Source organism: Engystomops pustulosus, chromosome 3 (genome assembly GCF_040894005.1).
Source record: "Engystomops pustulosus chromosome 3, aEngPut4.maternal, whole genome shotgun sequence".
NCBI classification, from domain to species: Eukaryota; Metazoa; Chordata; class Amphibia; order Anura; family Leptodactylidae; genus Engystomops; species Engystomops pustulosus.
The window spans coordinates 152660908-152679410 of record NC_092413.1 but is presented as its reverse complement, the minus strand read 5'-3'; the positions used below and the strand labels follow the sequence as shown (position 1 = coordinate 152679410).

Below are 18503 nucleotides of genomic sequence, written 5' to 3'. Positions count from 1 at the left end.
ACGCCAGATTAATGAAGAGGTGGAAATAGTCCTGTGAGTCCTTGCATCTACCACCAAGTTGGTGCCCTGCTACAAGGATATTGTGATAGAAAAATGAGGTTGTACAAGCACAAATTTGCAGAGTTTCCATCCAACATTGAGAGCTGAATGATAGCACATGGAGGAAGAATTCACCAATGCAGCAGAAACACCAAGTGCCTGGATACCTATACCGTTTTCTAACACAGGGACATTAACAGCACTTCATGTATTTATTTTTGTACTTTTTTAAATTATTTCTTAGATTTTTTTCTCTTATGTTATTTTTTATCTTTCCCTAGCAGATTTTCAACACAGCAACTGCGCTATTCATCCCATCCTTTCACAGCGCTCTACCCCTTACTTACAGACTGTTTTGGGTGTTAAACTTCAGGTCCTTATTCAATTCAGTGGAGTTCAGGTTTGGCACCAGGTTCGGGGAACAAAAACTTTTCCAAGTAGTTCTTCTTAACTTGATGAACTCAAATTTCGATAGATCTGCTCATTACTACTTATATCTTTTACCTCATCAGCTGCCATTACTGACCAATAAATGTCCACAGATAGAGGGTGATGTGATCTCTGACTATCCATGAGCGATTGCCCTGCCAAGACCTCTTAGTAGTATTCCTGAATATGTGACTAAAGGGGTTGTCTTCTTTCAGAAAATAATTAGTATTACAATATTGTTTTTGTACAGTATAGTATATAGCACAGACATACTAACACTGATTTACTGCTGTAGTATTCAAATAGAAGGCTGCAACAGCAATGACTCTTAGCTTGGGGGTCTTTGTGGCAGTACATGGAAGAGGAAAGGAGATCACCAAAGGCTTCATGTCCATATACAATCTTGAAATATAAATACATTTTTCATAGTTCTGCAGCTAACACGCCCAAGATATTTTGGCCCTGTATGTCCCTGGAAAGGCAGAAAGAGTCGAATACTATAGTATTTACAGTGGTTTAGAGCACAAGACGTGATTTAGTGATGTTATTCTGCCTTATTCTGCACAGATGGATTAGAGGTGAGTATTAATATAATTTTTTAAAATTATACAATGAGGTGGTAGATTTAGGGGAGTTCATTTATTGTGAGGGTCATAGTGAGGTGTATTCTTCTGTATAGTATTCATAATATAGCCGTATGATATGTCATCAATACTTGAAGGTGTGGGATGCCTAACACATAAATATCTTAGAGAAGGCTGATGGTCAACTGCCACACATGCATGGCTGTTCTCTATTTATGTCTCAGGGAGTGCTTAAAACAGAACCTAATAGTATCATAAATACTTTACAAGAGTATACACTTTTAAATCTTGGGGGCACAAAGATGGGTAATGTAAAGTGTTGGTGGTGTTGTTAAGTGGGCAATCCGTAATGAGAGGCCAATAAGGGTAGTGGTCAAAAGCTGAAAATACACAATTTAAAGTCTTTTCTCAGATGTACTGATTTGCTTTAAATAGAACATAAAACTCCTTTGTAACAACAAGGTCCAATAAGGGTCCTTAGGCTAATGAAGGGGCTGATCTCAGAGGATAAAAAGTATATCAGTTACTAGTCTGCAGGGCAGCGGGGATTAAGTCTTGCCACATATTCTTCCTGAGCTGCACACTGTGGCCCTGGCACATGCAGGGATGGCAGAAAATCAGGCTGTTCTTAACCAAGGAGAGGAGAATGAAATGGTGAGTGCTCATGGGCAGGTCTCATCACTTTACAAATGTTTAGTTATTGCACTTACTTAATTGTACTTACTGTTGTAATGTACTAGGAGAAGAAAACTGACTATTGTTTACCTCTCTAGTGATCCTGATCTGTAACAGCTTTCTTTGTATGTATATCAAAAGGGAGACTTAAAGCAGTAATAAGCATATAATTTCACATTTTAATTTCCTCCCCTCCCTCATATCCCTCATTCAAGCTGAAATGGCACTAAAATGTGCCTGGAAGGGTATTCAATCTTTGTATTTGCAATTTCACCCTAATGTATATTTATCTTTTTCTCATCCTCTTTTCCTTCATCTTCCATCCAGAGCTGTTTTTTCAGTTCACTCTGCCCTAGGTACTAAGCAATACTACGCCCCCACTATGTCCCTTTTACACTTGACAATTGGAACAGAAAAATATACCTATATAACCAGAATGGGTGGCTCTGACTCTAAGTACTATCTTATACTGGAGTGTCTACATCAATGATGCATCAATTGACTCTTCTCCAAAGAAATTATACAATTGCTTTATTCATAAAAGGTAATAAAATTTCCAAAATGATAAAATTAGGTAACTTACAATTGAGTGAAATTAGTCATGTCCTTGTGTCGCGTTTCGGGGTCCTGCCCCTTTCTCAAAACCAAATGGACTGGTGTATGGGATACGAACAGGCATATATAAAGGTACCCAGATGCAGATCAGATCACCTGATTTTTATTTTTTTTTAAACAAGTACAATTAGTATATAACAAACATTCTCAGACACTAGCAGAACAAAATTGTATCACATTGCAAATTACCTGTGCAATATTTGTGGGATAGTGAACGCTGTATGGGTGTAGTAACATAGTACTCTTATGTAGTTACTGCGCATGCGTTAGGGGTACACGCATGCGTGGTAGTGAAGGAGCTGAACAGTGCAGTGTTGGCGCATGCGTACAAGCAAGCTTGGGAGGAGACGCGATTGCAATCTATGTAGATAGAAACCTTGGTAACCAGGGACGCTGAGTCTAAGGGATGCGATCGGCAGGATAGACACAGATAAGAACGCGATCGGCAGAATATGTAAGTGGTAGATGGCCCTGTAGAACGACCTAAATAGTGGAATGAAATGTAATCCCTAGTATATATTACAAAAACTTGGGCGAATAATGTAAATATGATCATTTTCTAAATGAATACAGTAAGATTATATATACACTATAGGTCTAAAGTGGGAATACAGTAAAGCCACAGAGTTATTCAGGATATAACTTATTAGAATACACTTTCTAAACTCTCATTTAGACCAGATGGAATAAGCGTGTTAAGTTTATATATCCAGAACATTTTGCGATGTTTCAATGTCTTAAACCGATGTGGTACATCGCTTTTAACCATTTCAATGGGTTTGATGGTTAATTTCTTATAGTCACAATCGTGACATTCTTCCGCGTGTTTGGAGACACTGGGGCACATTTACTTACCCGGTCTTTCGGCAATCCACTAAAGTAGTTCCTCCGACGTCCACCAGGTGTCGCTGCTGCACTGAAGTTCCTCGGAATACACTGAACTTCACCAAGCCGGGCCGAGTGCAGGTAAGTGCGTGTCCAGCGACACTTTTTAAAAAAAAAATACGGCGGTTTTTCCGAATCCGTCGGGTTTTCGTACAGCCACGCTCCTTGAATTTCGTCGCGTGCATGCCGGCAACGATGCGCCACAATCCGATCAATCTGGGGCAATTCAGGGAAAATCGGCGTAAAAATGCAATTCGGCCCATTAGTAAATGACCGCCACTGTGTTTCGCAAAACCTTTGTCAATATAACTCCGATGTTTATTAAGTCTCTCCCTCAGTGGTTGAATGGTCCGTCCAATATATTGTACTTTACACGTACATACCAGGAGATAAATGACATAATTACTACTTCAATTCAGAAAGTCTTTAATGGGAAATTATTCACCTGTGATGTTTGAACTGAAATTTGTACGTCTGTGAGTGATTGACTCGCAATATTTGCAGCATGTATGGCTGCATTTGAATGAGCCAATGGAAAGAAGGATATAGAAGGTTTTATAGAGCCATTAGATGGTTTCAAATGGCTTGGGGCTAGGATATTTTTCAAAGTTTTCTAGCGCCAATAGGTTAAATGTGGCTTTGCAGGAATGATCTTTTACCTCAAAAAGATCATTCCTGCGAAGCCACATTTAACCTATAGGCGCTAGAAAACTACAAAATGACTGCAACTACTACAAAATGATCATATTTACATTGTTCGCCCCAATTTTTGTAATACATACTAGGGATTACATTTCATTCCACTATTTAGGTCGTTTTACATGGTCATCTGCCACTCACATATTCTGCCGATCGCGTTCTTTTCTGTGTCTATCCTGCCGAGTCCTATCCTGCCTTAGACTCGGCGTCCCTGGTTACCATAGTTTCTATGTACATAGATGCCGCATCTCCTCCCAAGGTTTCTTGTATGCATGGGCCAGTCGAACACTTCGCTGTTCAGCTCCTTTGCTACCACGCATGCGTGTACCCCTAACGCATGCGCAGTAACTACATAAGAGTAACACTTCTGCCTCCACAACACATCAAGGGGCCATGTTACTACACCCATACTGCATTCACATGACTAATTTCACTCAATTGTAAGTTATTTCATTTTATCATTTTGGAAATGTTATTACCTTTTATGAATAAAGCAATTTTATAATTTCTTTGGAGAAGAGTCGATTGATGTATCATTGATTTAGACACTCCAGTAAAAGATAGTACTTAGAGTCAGCGCCACCCATTCTGGTTATATAGATATATTTTTCTCTTCTGTTTGTTCATTCCACCGGACCACCGTGGTATTTTGGGGGTTCCGGCCTTTATCTTTATACCAGAGGCAGTGACCCTAGTACAATTAGAGCCAAGACGTTAAAACCTGAACGCCAGGAACTTGTAGTGTACGACTGAATCCCCAGTGCGGGATATTTTGCCTATACCCAAGTGGCAAAAGGAAGAGCAGCTCCGCTGTGGGCCCCCCTCATGTATCACCCAAGGGGCCGTCCTTTTGTCTGTTTTTTTTGTTTTATATACACTTAACAATTATCCTTTGAAATTACAGTGATATTTGTATTAACGAAGCAGATAAAATATGAAACTATCTCTTAATTTAATTATTCAATATTCATCGAATGTGATAAAGCACCCACATTCACACTATGAGTGTAGATCTATCTGTTTTTTGGAAGGTTTTTATGCAATTTTTTTTTATTATTGCCTTCATCTTTGAATTGTGCCTGGTGGCAGATGTTGATGCATGATGTAAAAAAACTAAAGTCACAAAGAAATGTGCAAATACACTCCAGGCATAGGAAACTATATGTATGTGTTTTGTATAGGCAGTTCCAAAAATTGCTAAAAGTTCAGAATTTGCACAGATTTGGTAAAAAAAAAGAGTAGAAAGAGCAGAATAGCTTACAAGAAAAGCAGATGCAAATTGCAATAATGACCTCCCTAAGTGTTTACAGTGTATTTGCATTGCCTTGGTGTCCACATGGAGTTTGCATTGCCTGTATGCATGAACACCACCATGCAGAATACAATTACAAGAATGTAAGGGTATAACCCACTTGTGCCCACTCCTACACATAGTACCCAGAAAATGATTTCTGGGCTTTTATCCAACTTTAGTGGTGTAGAAGTCCTCATAAATACCCCCAATTGGCTTCCTGGGAAATTTAAGCCCAATCTATAAATGTCAGCAATCTTTTTATATTTGTGGTGCCTTTACTTCCGTTTAATGATTCAAATTTGGTTTGGTTTTATATTTACTTTAGCATTAATTTTGGCCTATCTGCCAATATTTTAGTTACATATTTTAAATCAAGGTTCATTAATGATGTGGGCATATATGAGGTTACTGTCTATGGATTCTTATCTTGCTTTAGGAAGGTTTTTAGGTATAGTAAATTATTATTGGATAACATATGGTTGTACAGTAAATATTTGTAGAGATGTCTCTACAGTCATCTGTCATTTTACAGAAATCAGTAGAAAACTGGTCAGGATCCGAATTCTTACCATTAATAGTGATTGCACTTACTATCCTAACATCAACTACCGTGATTGGGGAGTTCAATATTTCAAAGTCTAATGTCTAATGTCTTCAAACCTGATAGTTAGTTAGGTTAGTTCAAATAAGCTTTCCCTTAGATCTACTACTGATGGGGAGGGCATTTTTTGATAATATGAAAACAAAACTAGATTGTATTAATTGGAGGTCTTTCACAGTTTTAACTTCCTCGTCTTTCTTTTCACCTGTTCTTTTAGGCTTAAAGGAAATGAACCATTTAAAAATTAAAAAACACCTACAAATACTTTCCCCCACTCCCTTTCCTCCTGATCCCGTTAAACTTGACATGCCGTGATCAACTATTTGAAAAAACATTAGCAGGCTGGAAAGCAGAGACAAGGGGGCACATTTACTAAGGGTCTGTGGACCACACAAATGTTGGATATTCCTTCGATTACGAAGATGAACTCCGGTGAACCTGAGTGGGGAAGCGACAGTTGCAGGATATTGGGCGCACGATCTACGTGAATCGCGACAGAGTTCATCCTCGTCGGACACTCCGTATCGAGGATGGCGCAGGGAGCGGTTATGTAAATGTGCCCCAAGATATCCAAGATGTTTCTTTTAATTGGGTGGGAAATTTCCATGTACCATGATATCATTTGGTTTTACTTATTCCTAAATCAATGGTAAATATCATCACATTGTGGGTGTTTACTTTTTTCAATTCCCTATTATTACTGCGGATAATAATAAATATTCAAGACATGACATTGATCTATTTACGGTAAATTAGTAGTAATCTCTATGCATCATCGTATGATAATGCCCCACCTCATGATGTATCTGCCAGCCACAGACTAAAATATGCCAGTGATGAATGTTTGCAGGTTTTTAGAATGTGCACAGGCATGAGGAATGTGCACACCACCTTATGCTGTCCCACTCCACTGGTGGCTACTTCCATTCATGCATCATTCACCCCCACATGACGTGGAGTGGCATAGTCATGATAATAGTTGTGCAAGAAAGCGCTTCTATGCCAGAAAACTGGTGTTAAAGCACTTATAAATGCCCCACAAAGAGTATGAGGTGTTGTAATAAATTCCCCCCACACCTTCCTACTGGCCATTTTTTAATTTCTTCTGTCATCTTGAATTTCCCTTTTTCACATCCTTAATCCTAATATATTTTTAAGAATTTTTACTGTTCCAGGACAGTTATCAGTATCCTTTGTCCTATTGTTAACCTACCCAATGTATTCTTTCCACTGTTATTTTAGTTTCCAACCGTGAGGCCTCAGGGACTTTTGATTTTATAACCTCCATTAGTGCTTGTGGTGGGACTGATTTGGGGATGCCAACAAATCTTGTCCATCAAAATCTTGTTTTCCTTTTGCATTTATTTATGAAAAAATGGATATTTAGAAAAAAAATTCAGAAAATTTCTCATATTTTGAGATGCAAAATGTTCTACTTTTTTCGAGACATAGTCACATCACGTAAAAATAACTTGATTACTTTGGTTTTGTCTAAAAGTTTTCTGTTAAGGTTATATATGTTTGACACTGAGACTGTTGGTATTCTCAATTTATTCTTTTCAGTCTAATGATGACTGTTACTTGTGATCTCTAGAAAAGTATTGGAGTGCACGTTTTTTACAATAGCCAGCTTTGATATACAGTTTGGGTAATACGTGTATGTTGTCAGCAAAGCAGGCGTTATGGGTAGGCAAAGTGGTAAAGTGGTAGGCAAAGGGGAGTATCTCTTCTTTCAAATGAATCTAAAATTGCTTTTTCTTGATGTCATTGATCCGGAGATATTCTGGTTTAGGGTACATTTAGACGGCTGCAAATTTGTGGCCTCATATACGTTCCCACAGACCGCAATGGCGGCCTGGCAGCGGTACATTGTCACACCATAGATAGAGCATACTCTATCTTTCCCCGTGTGTGCGGGCCATGTGCCTCTTTTCTCTGTGGAGGGGGGAAGGGTCGCCTCTGCCTCCTCTCCAGCACACAGTGAACCAGTGGAGATACAACTTCTGATACAACCTCTTTTTTGTTGTGGAACTTTTTTACACTAATACTTTGTTCAATGTCTGGGAGGAGTTGTAGTCCGTCTTTGATCCCATTTTGAGGACGGTAGATATGGACCCAATAGATAAGTAAATACACAAATTATTACAACTTATTTGGAAAGGATCTGTGAGACAGTGAAGGGAGGAGATAAGATCAGAAAAAAGTATGGGATCTTCACTGGTAAGAGACGCTATTTTGTTTTTTCAAAAGGGACAGAGAAGTTATGGAGGATTCCATTTCCCCCCAGCTAACTTTTCCATTGAAGGAGAAAGGGGTGTCTGCTCATTCAGAAGAATATTCTGGACAGTATTGGATGTAGTAGAGGATGTGGTTATCTCTGTGGTTTAAGGATTCATATCATAAATATTCATAAATATCCTGATCTTGGTAGGGTATTTTCTTATGCTGAGGCTAAGCGTACTCTGCAAAAAATAGGCAGAAAGTCTGGGGGTACCTCAGCAAATTCTGGTGGTCTGCAAGTACCCCCAACTGTCTAAAAGTTTTTTCTGGCGGTCAGTGCAGTTGCTGAACCCCTCATAATAGTGGTGGAGAGAGGCCTTTTAGCATGAACATTATGTTGGCTCTGTCGCATGAGTTCATCCTAGATGTACCTGATATGGAGACGGATGTGTTTGTTGAGATCTCTGATCAGGAGGAAGGGGATGTTGGGGTTACTAGTCTGGGGGATTTCATAGATTTTGTAATTGACTTGGATGATTGCATTCCTCAGGGTCAGAATCTCATCGGAAGGGATGTTTTTGGGGAGGATGCGGTAGTTTCCAGATTGAGGGTAGGAGCTGTAATGCTCCTCTTTCTTTTGCGTTCAGTGTTCAGGTTTGTGGGAGCCACGGGGATTGGATTGATTATTTCTCCTGGAGTGGAGTGATTACTTCTCCTGGAGTGGAGTGGATGTTGGAAGTGGATGTAGGAAGTGAGATCCAAAAAGTTAAGAACAACATTAATTCATCTTTGGTAGAGAAAGAGGGGAAGAGGATTAATTTTGCTGCAAAGGTAAAGCATTTGAACAGGAAAAGCAATGTTCACAATATTTCTTTAAAAGGTTCTATAAAGTAAAAGATGTTATCTATTCTACCCTTGGCAAGAATGTGGTGGTTAGAGGGGATCCTATGATTTCTGAAATTATGAAGATTTATGCTGATCTGTTGGGGGTTGACAGAGCCGCCACTAAGAGTATTCTTCTGTAATTGATAAGACGCTGACTTTTGAAGATGCTGAGACTTTATGGTAGGAAATTTCTGAGGGTGAGGGTTTTTTGTTTCCTAAGTGAAATGACAAATGGCAAAACGCCTAGGAGTGATGGACTGCCAGCCGAGTTCTATAAATAATGCTGGCCCTTTTTAAAAGACCAATTGGTTGTTGTAGTAAGGGTCTTTTTAGTTGAAGATGAGACTTCAGAGTCTATGAAGAATGGTGAAATAACCTTAAAAGGGTTGTCTGAGACCTAAAAAAAAACTAAAAAAATAAACATTCATATACCTCCAGGGTCCTTCCCAGAGTCCAGCACTGCTGTGTCTACTGGCCGTGCCCCTGTTTGTTTACAGGGACATGGAAGCGGCCATGCCCACCATTCCCCTTATATCTTAGTGCATTATACTGCGTAAGGGTAAGGCTTGCATGAGGTTCTGCCTACATGTGAATTTTTGAAAAGGAGAGGGTAGATAATTGCCCGAGGGAAAACTGTCATGCAATTGAAAATTGTGTTCAGGAACTGCTCCTTTTTGAAGATTGCTTTTTTACTGTTAGGGTGGATCCACATGTTCAGTTTTTCAGATGCAGTTTTTGAAGCCAAAAGCAGGTGTGGCTGATAATGGGTTGAGACAAAAGCTGCTGCTTCTCCTCCTACTTTTACTCCATTCCAGGTTTGGGCATCAAAAACTGCATGTGAAAAACTGAATGTGTGGTTGTGCCCTTATGTCCATTTACCTTTATTTTAAAGTCTTCAGATTTCAAATTTGAAGAGATGTTTTCAGAATGGAATCCTGTAAAGTAGAAGATCATAAGTCCTGGATTATGTTTTGTGTCTTTAGATGTGTGATTTTGGATTCTGGGAATGTTTTGTTATTTAAACAGGAGGAGTGAAGGAGTGAAGAAGTTAAGTTGTTTTTGGCCCATTTGAATGTTATTTCACCATAAAAGATGGGGTAAAGATTTAGCACAGTCTTTTAAAGAATGGAATAAATAGATAAAAAGAAATCCCAGATGCTGCAATAATATGAGTGGAGTCAAAGTCTGATGGGAAAAAAAGATTCCCCTGCAAATATTGTCTTCAGTCAGCAGTGGCAAATAGGAGAGGAAAAAGGTAAATGGCATTGTGTAATTCACCTCCTGTGAAGGAGAGGATCAGTCCATTTCCTCATCCTCATAGTTTCTCTGGCTTTCCCAGATGGTATATTCCCTCAGAGTTTTGAGGACCAGCTGGCAGCAATCCAGAACAAACAAAGTATCTCTATGCCATTCCAGCAACAGGATCAGGTGCTGTGTGCACTATGCTGGTGCTGGTGACTAATACCTATAATTCCCTTACTGCAGGGGAAGATACTGTTTATAACCGGAGAATGTGCTGGGATAGGCAGCGATCGCTTTAGGGATGGCCAGACTGGTCGGACAGTTGACTGTAATGTGAATATTGCCTTAAGGTAGTTGTTTAATGTGAATATTGACTGTAATGTGAATATTGCCTTAAGGTAGTCGTTTAAAAAATAAAAGGCATTTCCACAGTGGAATCTTGAGGTCAGAATAGAACTAAGCATGTGGAAACATATTCATTTTTACCTTCATAGTGTTGTAAGGAGTTATTGGATGCTAATGCCTGTTGTGGAGACAAAACATTCACATTTTCTGAAATGGGTGGACATAATGATGAGAAGGTGGCGCCATCTTTCAAAGATTCTTTGACTGTGGACTACTTCTGGAATAAAGATTCAATATAAACTGGACTATTTTTTTAATAGGGATCAAAATCATTTGGTCAAAGACAGGATTCTATATGAGCTATAAAAGATAGGTAAACAATGGGAATTCTTTGGAAACATTTCTGAATTTATTTCAGAGCTGCCATATATAAATGTTTGACATGAGATTTAATATACAGTTTATAAAAAATGGGTTTTATATCATTTTATTATTTTTATTTTCAGGAGATATTTGGATACAAATCAGAGAGATGGAGGAGAGTTTTATGTTTCCTGGGTTACATATTTTCTTTAGGACTCCTTAAGTTGTTCTGTTATTGGAAGCCAGAGCTGGATGTTTGGTGTCACTGTGTTCCATGTAATTTAGCAGATGCTGATACAGTCTTGCTACGATCCACTGTAAGTACAGTATATATATATATTAATTTATCAAATTAGTAAAATCTTCCTAATATGTTGATTTAAAAAGGGCCAGTTTTTTGTTGTTGGTGCAAATCATTGTATATCACAGAGTGGCATGATTTCACAGGACTAAAATTAAAATGTAACTTTTAATAAATTGATTGTATAGGTCAGTGGTGGCGAACCTATGGCACTGGTGCCAGAGGTGGCACTCGGAGCCCTCTCTGTTGGACTCAAAGAATCTTCCTATAGAATCCTCCTACAATGATGGTCAAATTTCAATCCTCCATTCAACTGTGTTGGTGTCTTTAGGAGGCTGAACGATTGAAAGTTGTCAAAGAACAAGGAGAAATAAATTACTGCTTAAATTGCTGCACTGGCACTTTGCTATAAATAAGTGGCTTTTGGTTGAAGTTTGGGAACTCAGGCTCTAAAAGGTTCGCCATCACTGGCATAGGTGAACAGATAATGTCATAAAAAAATAGAGTAGTTTTGGCAAAGAGTGTGATACTTCTTAATATTGTACTAGTGTCAGTAACTACATAGAGGATAGATCACTCATACCCCCATCCCCCATCGGGGCCTAGCCTTTTCTTGGGGCCTGGAGGGAGCTGGGGCCCTGAACACCAGAGTGGCTGGTGGTTGAGGCTGATGTCACAGTGCTTGGTATGTGAACCAGGTGGGCTGTCCTACAGCCTGGCAGGTCTCCATCAGGTGGTGTGTGCAAGAAATTTAGAGGGAGAGGCTGATGTACTGGTTATACTTGGGTCAACCCCTTAGTGTCCGTAATATATGTCCCTGGGTAATGGATGGGGAGCCCGTGGTGGTGACCAGGAAAAAGATGGAGGAAACGTGGTGCAAAATAACTTCTTCATTAGAACAACTGCAGGCAACGGGCCAAACAGTCTTGTTACTGATGCTGGATTGTTGGATATTCCAGATTACTGGAGTGGTCATGGAGAGTGATCCTCAGGAATAGATTCACCAGCCTGGTAGTAGATACAGGCCAGGATGTGTCCAATTCTGGAAGCTGCAGTTTTGTCCTGGGTTGGTTAAGTGTCTGTACTGGAGGTGCACAGATGCTGTCTCTGGTCACTCTGTCTCTAATGATAGACCTATGCTCTCTAGGGAGAGAACATGGTAAGGTGTTGTGCTCCATAAGAGAGCTAGATTCCAAGACCTTGTGCTTTAAGAGGTTTCTGGAACTCCAGAACCCCTCCCTGTCCAAGGGTTTATTAAAGGGTTTATCGCACTCCAGTTTGCATAAAGGAATACATTTGGATAATAGTTCAGATAACTTTAACCCTTGCTGTACAGGCAGGGTCCACCTCTGCTAACACCTGATGTCCAGGTCTGGAACCTTACTGGAGGGTTCGCGACTCCCTCTGTCAGCTCCTAACCTGGAGAGGGTACTGTAATGTATTGGCAGGGGTGTTGCACATTCTTGTCAGGCTCATTAGGACAAGGATAATACCTATTTTTCCCCACCTTTCTACATTCATAGAAGTGACCACCTGCAGCTACCTTGGACAGACAACACACGTTTGTAGTATGCAGTATGTATTATGTGTTGCATTATCAGCAAGTGATTTATACATAGCTCACTGACTGCTCCTGAACATTAGATGCCAGTTTTAGTTTATGCAACTTTGCAGGCAGTCACTTCAATTAATGTAGGAAGGTGGGAAATAACAAGTATCATCCCTGTCCTAATTATCCTGGGAAGAATGTATGAGTGATCTATCCTCTGTGTATTTACTGACACTAGTACATGAGAGTAATAGCTATTAACAAGTATCACACTTTTTGCCAAAACTTTTGATTTTTTATGAAGTTATTTGTTCACCCTGTAAAAGCAATTTACTAAAACTTACGTTTTGGCTTGGTTTTAGCCCTGAGAAACCACACCACTCTGTGATATGTTTCAGATTTCTGGCAAAGACCACATCTGTAGACGTCTGTGAGGTTGTAAATTATTGCTCAAGGTTACCATTAGTTAGGTCAACTGATTTCTAACCTGGACCAATAACAATATTTTATCCCCTCCCTTTTTATTTCTATGTGTGCTTTTTATTCATTATCCAGGGAGAACTTAAAGACTACATGAAGAATTTGGTGATTGAGATCAATCTTGATAGAACAGCAAAACCTGGGAATCCAGTTATTAGTGATGAAAATTCGATTGTACATAATTCTATAATGGAACCAGAAGGCAAGGTAACTGTATCTATTTAGAATCACAATGTTCATAAAAAATGATATGATTGTTGTTGAACCTTTAGGCTGAACATTCATATAATGTTTTTGTTTGTATAGTAACACAAGTTATAAACAGAGTCATGTACACTCACCGGCCACTTTATTAGGTACACCTGTCCAACTGCTCGTTAACACTTAATTTCTAATCAGCCAATCACATGGCAGCAACTCAGTGCATTTAGGCATGTAGACATGGTCAAGACAATCTCCTGCAGTTCAAACCGAGCATTAGTATGGGGAAGAAAGGTGATTTGAGTGCCTTTGAACGTAGCATGGTTGTTGGTGCCAGAAGGGCTGGTCTGAGTATTTCAGAAACTGCTGATCTACTGGGATTTTCACGCACAACCATCTCTAGGGTTTACAGAGAATGGTCCGAAAAAGAAAAACATCCAGTGAGCGGCAGTTCTGTGGGCGGAAATGCCTTGTTGATGCCAGAGATCAGAGGAGAACGGTCAGACTGGTTCGAGCTGATAGAAAGGCAACAGTGACTCAAATCGCCACCCATTACAACCAACGTAGGCAGAAGAGCATCTCTGAACGCACAGTACGTCGAACTTTGAGGCAGATGGGCTACATCAGCAGAAGACCACACCGGGTGCCACTCCTTTCAGCCAAGTACATGAAACTGAGGCTACAATTTGCACAAGCTCTTCGAAATTGGACAGTAGAAGATTGGAAAAATGTTGCCTGGTCTGATGAGTCTCGATTTCTGCTGCGACATTCGGATGGTAGGGTCAGAATTTGGCGTCAACAACATGAAAGCATGGATTTATCCTGCCTTGTATCAACGGTTCAGGCTGGTGGTGGTGGTGTCATGGTGTGGGGAATATTTTCTTGGCTCTCTTTGGGCCCCTTGGTACCAATTGAGCATCGTTGCAACGCCACAGCCTACCTGAGTATTGTTGCTGACCATGTCCATCCCTTTATGACCACAATGTACCCAACATCTGATGGCTTCTTTCAGCAGGATAATGCGCCATGTCATAAAGCTGGAATCATCTCACCTTGTTGAATCTATGCCATGAAGAATTGAGGCAGTTCTGAAGGCAAAAGGGGGTCCAACCCGTTACTAGCATAGTGTACCTAATAAAGTGGCCGGTGAGTGTATATAGTCCACAGAAATAGAGAAAATAATTTCACTATGACCGGAGCTCCCAATATTCTTCTTCTCTCTCGTTATTCCATCTTAAAACACAGATGAACAGCACCAATCCTCAGTTTCTCCTGCTGAAAGTATGTCACCATTCAGACTAGCACCATCGCACTCTCATTATCCTCCTTTAATTATTTTGTAGCTGGAAGAAAATATGCAGGCAGATGGTGTGGTACATTCCAACAAAGTTAAAATTTATTTCAGTTCATCATACTCACAAGAGGCCATTAAAAATGCCCATATCACAAATTCACATAACGGGACGCTAGCTTTCCTATCCACCTGACCCAGGGTTCGCCAGCAAGGCTTCTTCCGGGGACCTCAAAAGTATTGGGAAGAGTCATAGTCCATGGGGGAGTAAGGGGGGCTGGAATAATATTGGGGAATAAGAACCAAAGGAATAGGGATAGGGAAAACCATATAAAGTGCAAGCACACCAATGCCAGAAGCCTCACAAACAAAGTGGAGGAACTGGAACTCTTAATGTTGGAGCGCAAATATGATATAGTGGGTATCAGGGAGACATGGCTGGACTGTAGCTATGACTGGGCTGCTACTATAGATGGTTATAGTCTTTTTAGAAATGATCTTATAAATAAAAAAGGGGGAGAGGTTTGTTTATATGTGAAATCTGGCCTCAAGCTTGTCCTGTGAGATGACATTGGTGACGCAAATGCAAATGTGGAGTCCCTATAGGTGGAGATAAGGGGAGGGAAAAAGAATAATAAAATATTACTAGGGGTTTGTTATAAGGCTCCAAATATAATGAAGGCAGCAGAGGAAATGATGATAAGTGAAATGGATGCAGCTTCAAAGCATGGTGAAGTACTTATCATGGCGGACCTCAACTACCCAAAAATTACCTGGGGGCAGAAACCTGCAGGTCCTTCAAAAGTAGCAGGGGGGCACTGCTGGACCTTATCCTAACCAACTTGATAGGGTATCAAAATTACAGGTTGAGGGGAACCTGGGAAATAGTGATCATAATATCAAGAGCGTTAGTGGAGGGGCAACGGACACTAAACTTCAGCAGGGCAAATTTTCAGAAACTAAGGGAAGACATTATAGGCATAAACAGGGACAATGTTCTCAAAGACAAAAAGCCCCCCCCCCCTTCAAAATGTGATTATTTTTTTTTTTACAAATATTCTAAAAAAGGACTGTGAGAAGCACGTAACATTCTGGAAAAAGCATAAGAGGAACAAGAAAAAGCCAATGTGGTAATCTAGTCTTGTAAGGAGAACAATAAAAACGCATTTAATGTGTTAAAACATGAAGGTAGCAATGAGGCGTTCCAGACTGGGGGAGGCTTTGGATGTTGTATATCTGGACTTTTCAAAGGCATTTAACACAGTGCTGCATAAAAGGTTGGTACATAAAATGAGACTGCTGGGACTAGGGGAAATCTATATATTTGGCTTAGTAATTGTCTTAGTGACGCCCCGGTGGAGTGCCACAGGGGTCAGTATTGGGGCCACTCCTTTTAATGTTTCTGTTAATGATCTAGTGGTGCAGCTGAAGACTTATATATATATATATATATATATATATATATATATATATCTCTTTTATGGATTTTACTCATTTATCTAATAGGTGAGATATATACAAGTGCAAAGAATACGTTATGTCTGGAACCCCTCTGAGATCAAGTTTATTAAAACTGGGTGAGTATATCAGGTCTACAAAAGATTCTAAATATATATTAAATACTATCCTCTGAAATCCCACTTTTTGTTCATTAGTGTTTTGGAAGAAAGCCTTTCCTGCTCGGATATACACTCAAAATATGGTTTTGGCCTAACCAAACAAGAACAAAAAGTCAGGTATGTGCACCTTATCAATGCCACATTTGGTATTTCATTTGTAGATTAACATTCAAGGGAATTTCCAGTTTATATAATGGATTTTAGAGGAGAGCTCTGATTTGGGGACATATATCAGGGCTTGTACCCCAGTTTTTTGGTGTACAAACCCTGAAAACGGAAGACATTGTGATTACTCCCCTTTATGCCTCCACATGAGAAGAGAGGGGCTGCTGCCAGGACAGTGGGCTATGGCCTGCATCCATTCAAGCTGATGTATGTGGCAATGCTGAAGGGGCATTGCTTTCATAATAAATGAATAAATCCGTTATGCAGATCTTTTGTTGGATGAAATAGAAACATAATGAGGGACAATTATCTAATAGATTTTGCCCTTCATTTGTCTAAAACAAAAGTCAAAAATTATAGTGATGGAAGTGCTCATTGGAACAGGTGCTTCAGGTAGTGGTAAGTACATCATGCAGGTACTCCAAGGTCTCTTGCTCTGGTTTGCAGTGGGTCCTGAAGTCTATTATGAGCAAGAGTTTACTGTAGCCATTACTAGCATGAGTACACTTCATCGCTACAGCATGGCATCTGGAGTAGAAGAGGGGCATAGGTAAATATTCTACAATGTGTGTTCTGGTTACTGTATTATTATTTAATATCTGTTCTAAATTTGGTTTATAAATTATTTTTGAGTTTGGGGTCTTTAGTAATAGTACTAAAATGTTCTGGAATCTATATAATAGCCTATTGGTTGGTATGGGGTCTGCACAAATTAACAACATAAAGAACTGTTTTCAACCTGACTCCTTTCGGATTTCTGCTTTCCTGTTGGTATATTTATTCAGTTTGATCTGAGTTTTATCTTTCTGAGATCTATTTTATTATTTATTTTCTGATCTATGGTTTCTTCTATAACCAATAGTCTGGTTTGTTACATATTGGGGAGAATTCATTAATGCTTAATTCTGCGTTTCCATAAAAATATACTTGGTCTACATTAGCAGGGACAAATTGAAAGCAATTGCATGTATAAATATATTAAAAAGCTTCTTGACTGTTTAATTTTACTTGGTTATACTTTATTTACATAAAAACAAAAATTCATGTATCCAAGAGTTATATTATTTTGATTTATATAATATTTGGGCAGAAAACAGATCTGTGGACTGAACACAATTACAGTAAAGATCATTCCTGTATGGAAACTGCTGTCAAAAGAGGTGAGATATAACATTTCTTAAAAATACGTCTACAATATTTTTATGGCATATCACACAATAAGCACTCAGCATATAGAATCTATCAGCACCATTGTGAGTTTTTTCTACAAAATAGTCTTAGAATGAATAAAAAATTTCCTGTTTGTGTGTTTAAGCATTTAAACTATAGAATTTTACAGAGTAAAGTCCAAAAATAAAACAATATTTATCTAATGTTTATGTTTGCTTCTTTTGAGATGTACAGGAAATATGCAAAAATGTTTTCTGGGCCTCTAAAGCTAAATTTACGAGACATATTACTATAGAACAATGCTTTGTACTGTTTTACCACTACTACTACTACAAAAGCACAATCTCCAAAACAGCAAACTCGATTTTTAGAATCTGACATGTGTCGCAATAATTGGTTATACCTTTGGAACGCTTTAACATATCCAGGTGATTTTGAGAATGTTTTCTCGTGACACATTGTACTTCATGTTAGTTGTAAAATTTAAGTGATAAGTTTTGCTTTTCATTCTTTTCATGCCGGCACCGATCACGGGTGTTTTACCGCTGATCGCCGCCGGCAAAGGTGCCGACGGCCTCAAAAAGACAGGGGCGCGGGCGCCACCATCTTTTCGTGGATCGTCGCTCCCCGTGACGTCATCGTGGAGCGGCGATCTGTCGCCATGGTAGCTTCGGGTCTCACGAAGACCCGAAGCTACTTCGGGTTAACCCATTCATTACCATGTGCTGTCAGCACATGGTAATGTATGAGTAGTAAAATCCTGTAGTATGGCAGTATATGGCAGTATATGATTGGATCGTACAGACACCCCAGGGTTAAAGTACCCTAGGGAGTCTGAAAAATAGTAAAAA

General features: G+C 39.4%; 1 protein-coding gene across 1 annotated transcript in view; it reads left to right on the top strand.

The window, feature by feature from the left end:
• Positions 1 to 1601: 1601 nt before the first annotated feature.
• LOC140122116 (probable cation-transporting ATPase 13A5) overlaps positions 1602 to 18503 on the top strand; it is a 77676-nt gene continuing 60774 nt past the window's right edge. The window contains exons 1-6 of the mRNA XM_072142601.1: positions 1602 to 1706; positions 11020 to 11193; positions 13282 to 13413; positions 16205 to 16275; positions 16354 to 16434; positions 17573 to 17642. Coding sequence (XP_071998702.1) covers positions 1659 to 1706; positions 11020 to 11193; positions 13282 to 13413; positions 16205 to 16275; positions 16354 to 16434; positions 17573 to 17642 — 576 coding nt within the window. The 5' untranslated portion in view covers positions 1602 to 1658. The remainder of the gene's footprint in view (positions 1707 to 11019; positions 11194 to 13281; positions 13414 to 16204; positions 16276 to 16353; positions 16435 to 17572; positions 17643 to 18503) is intronic.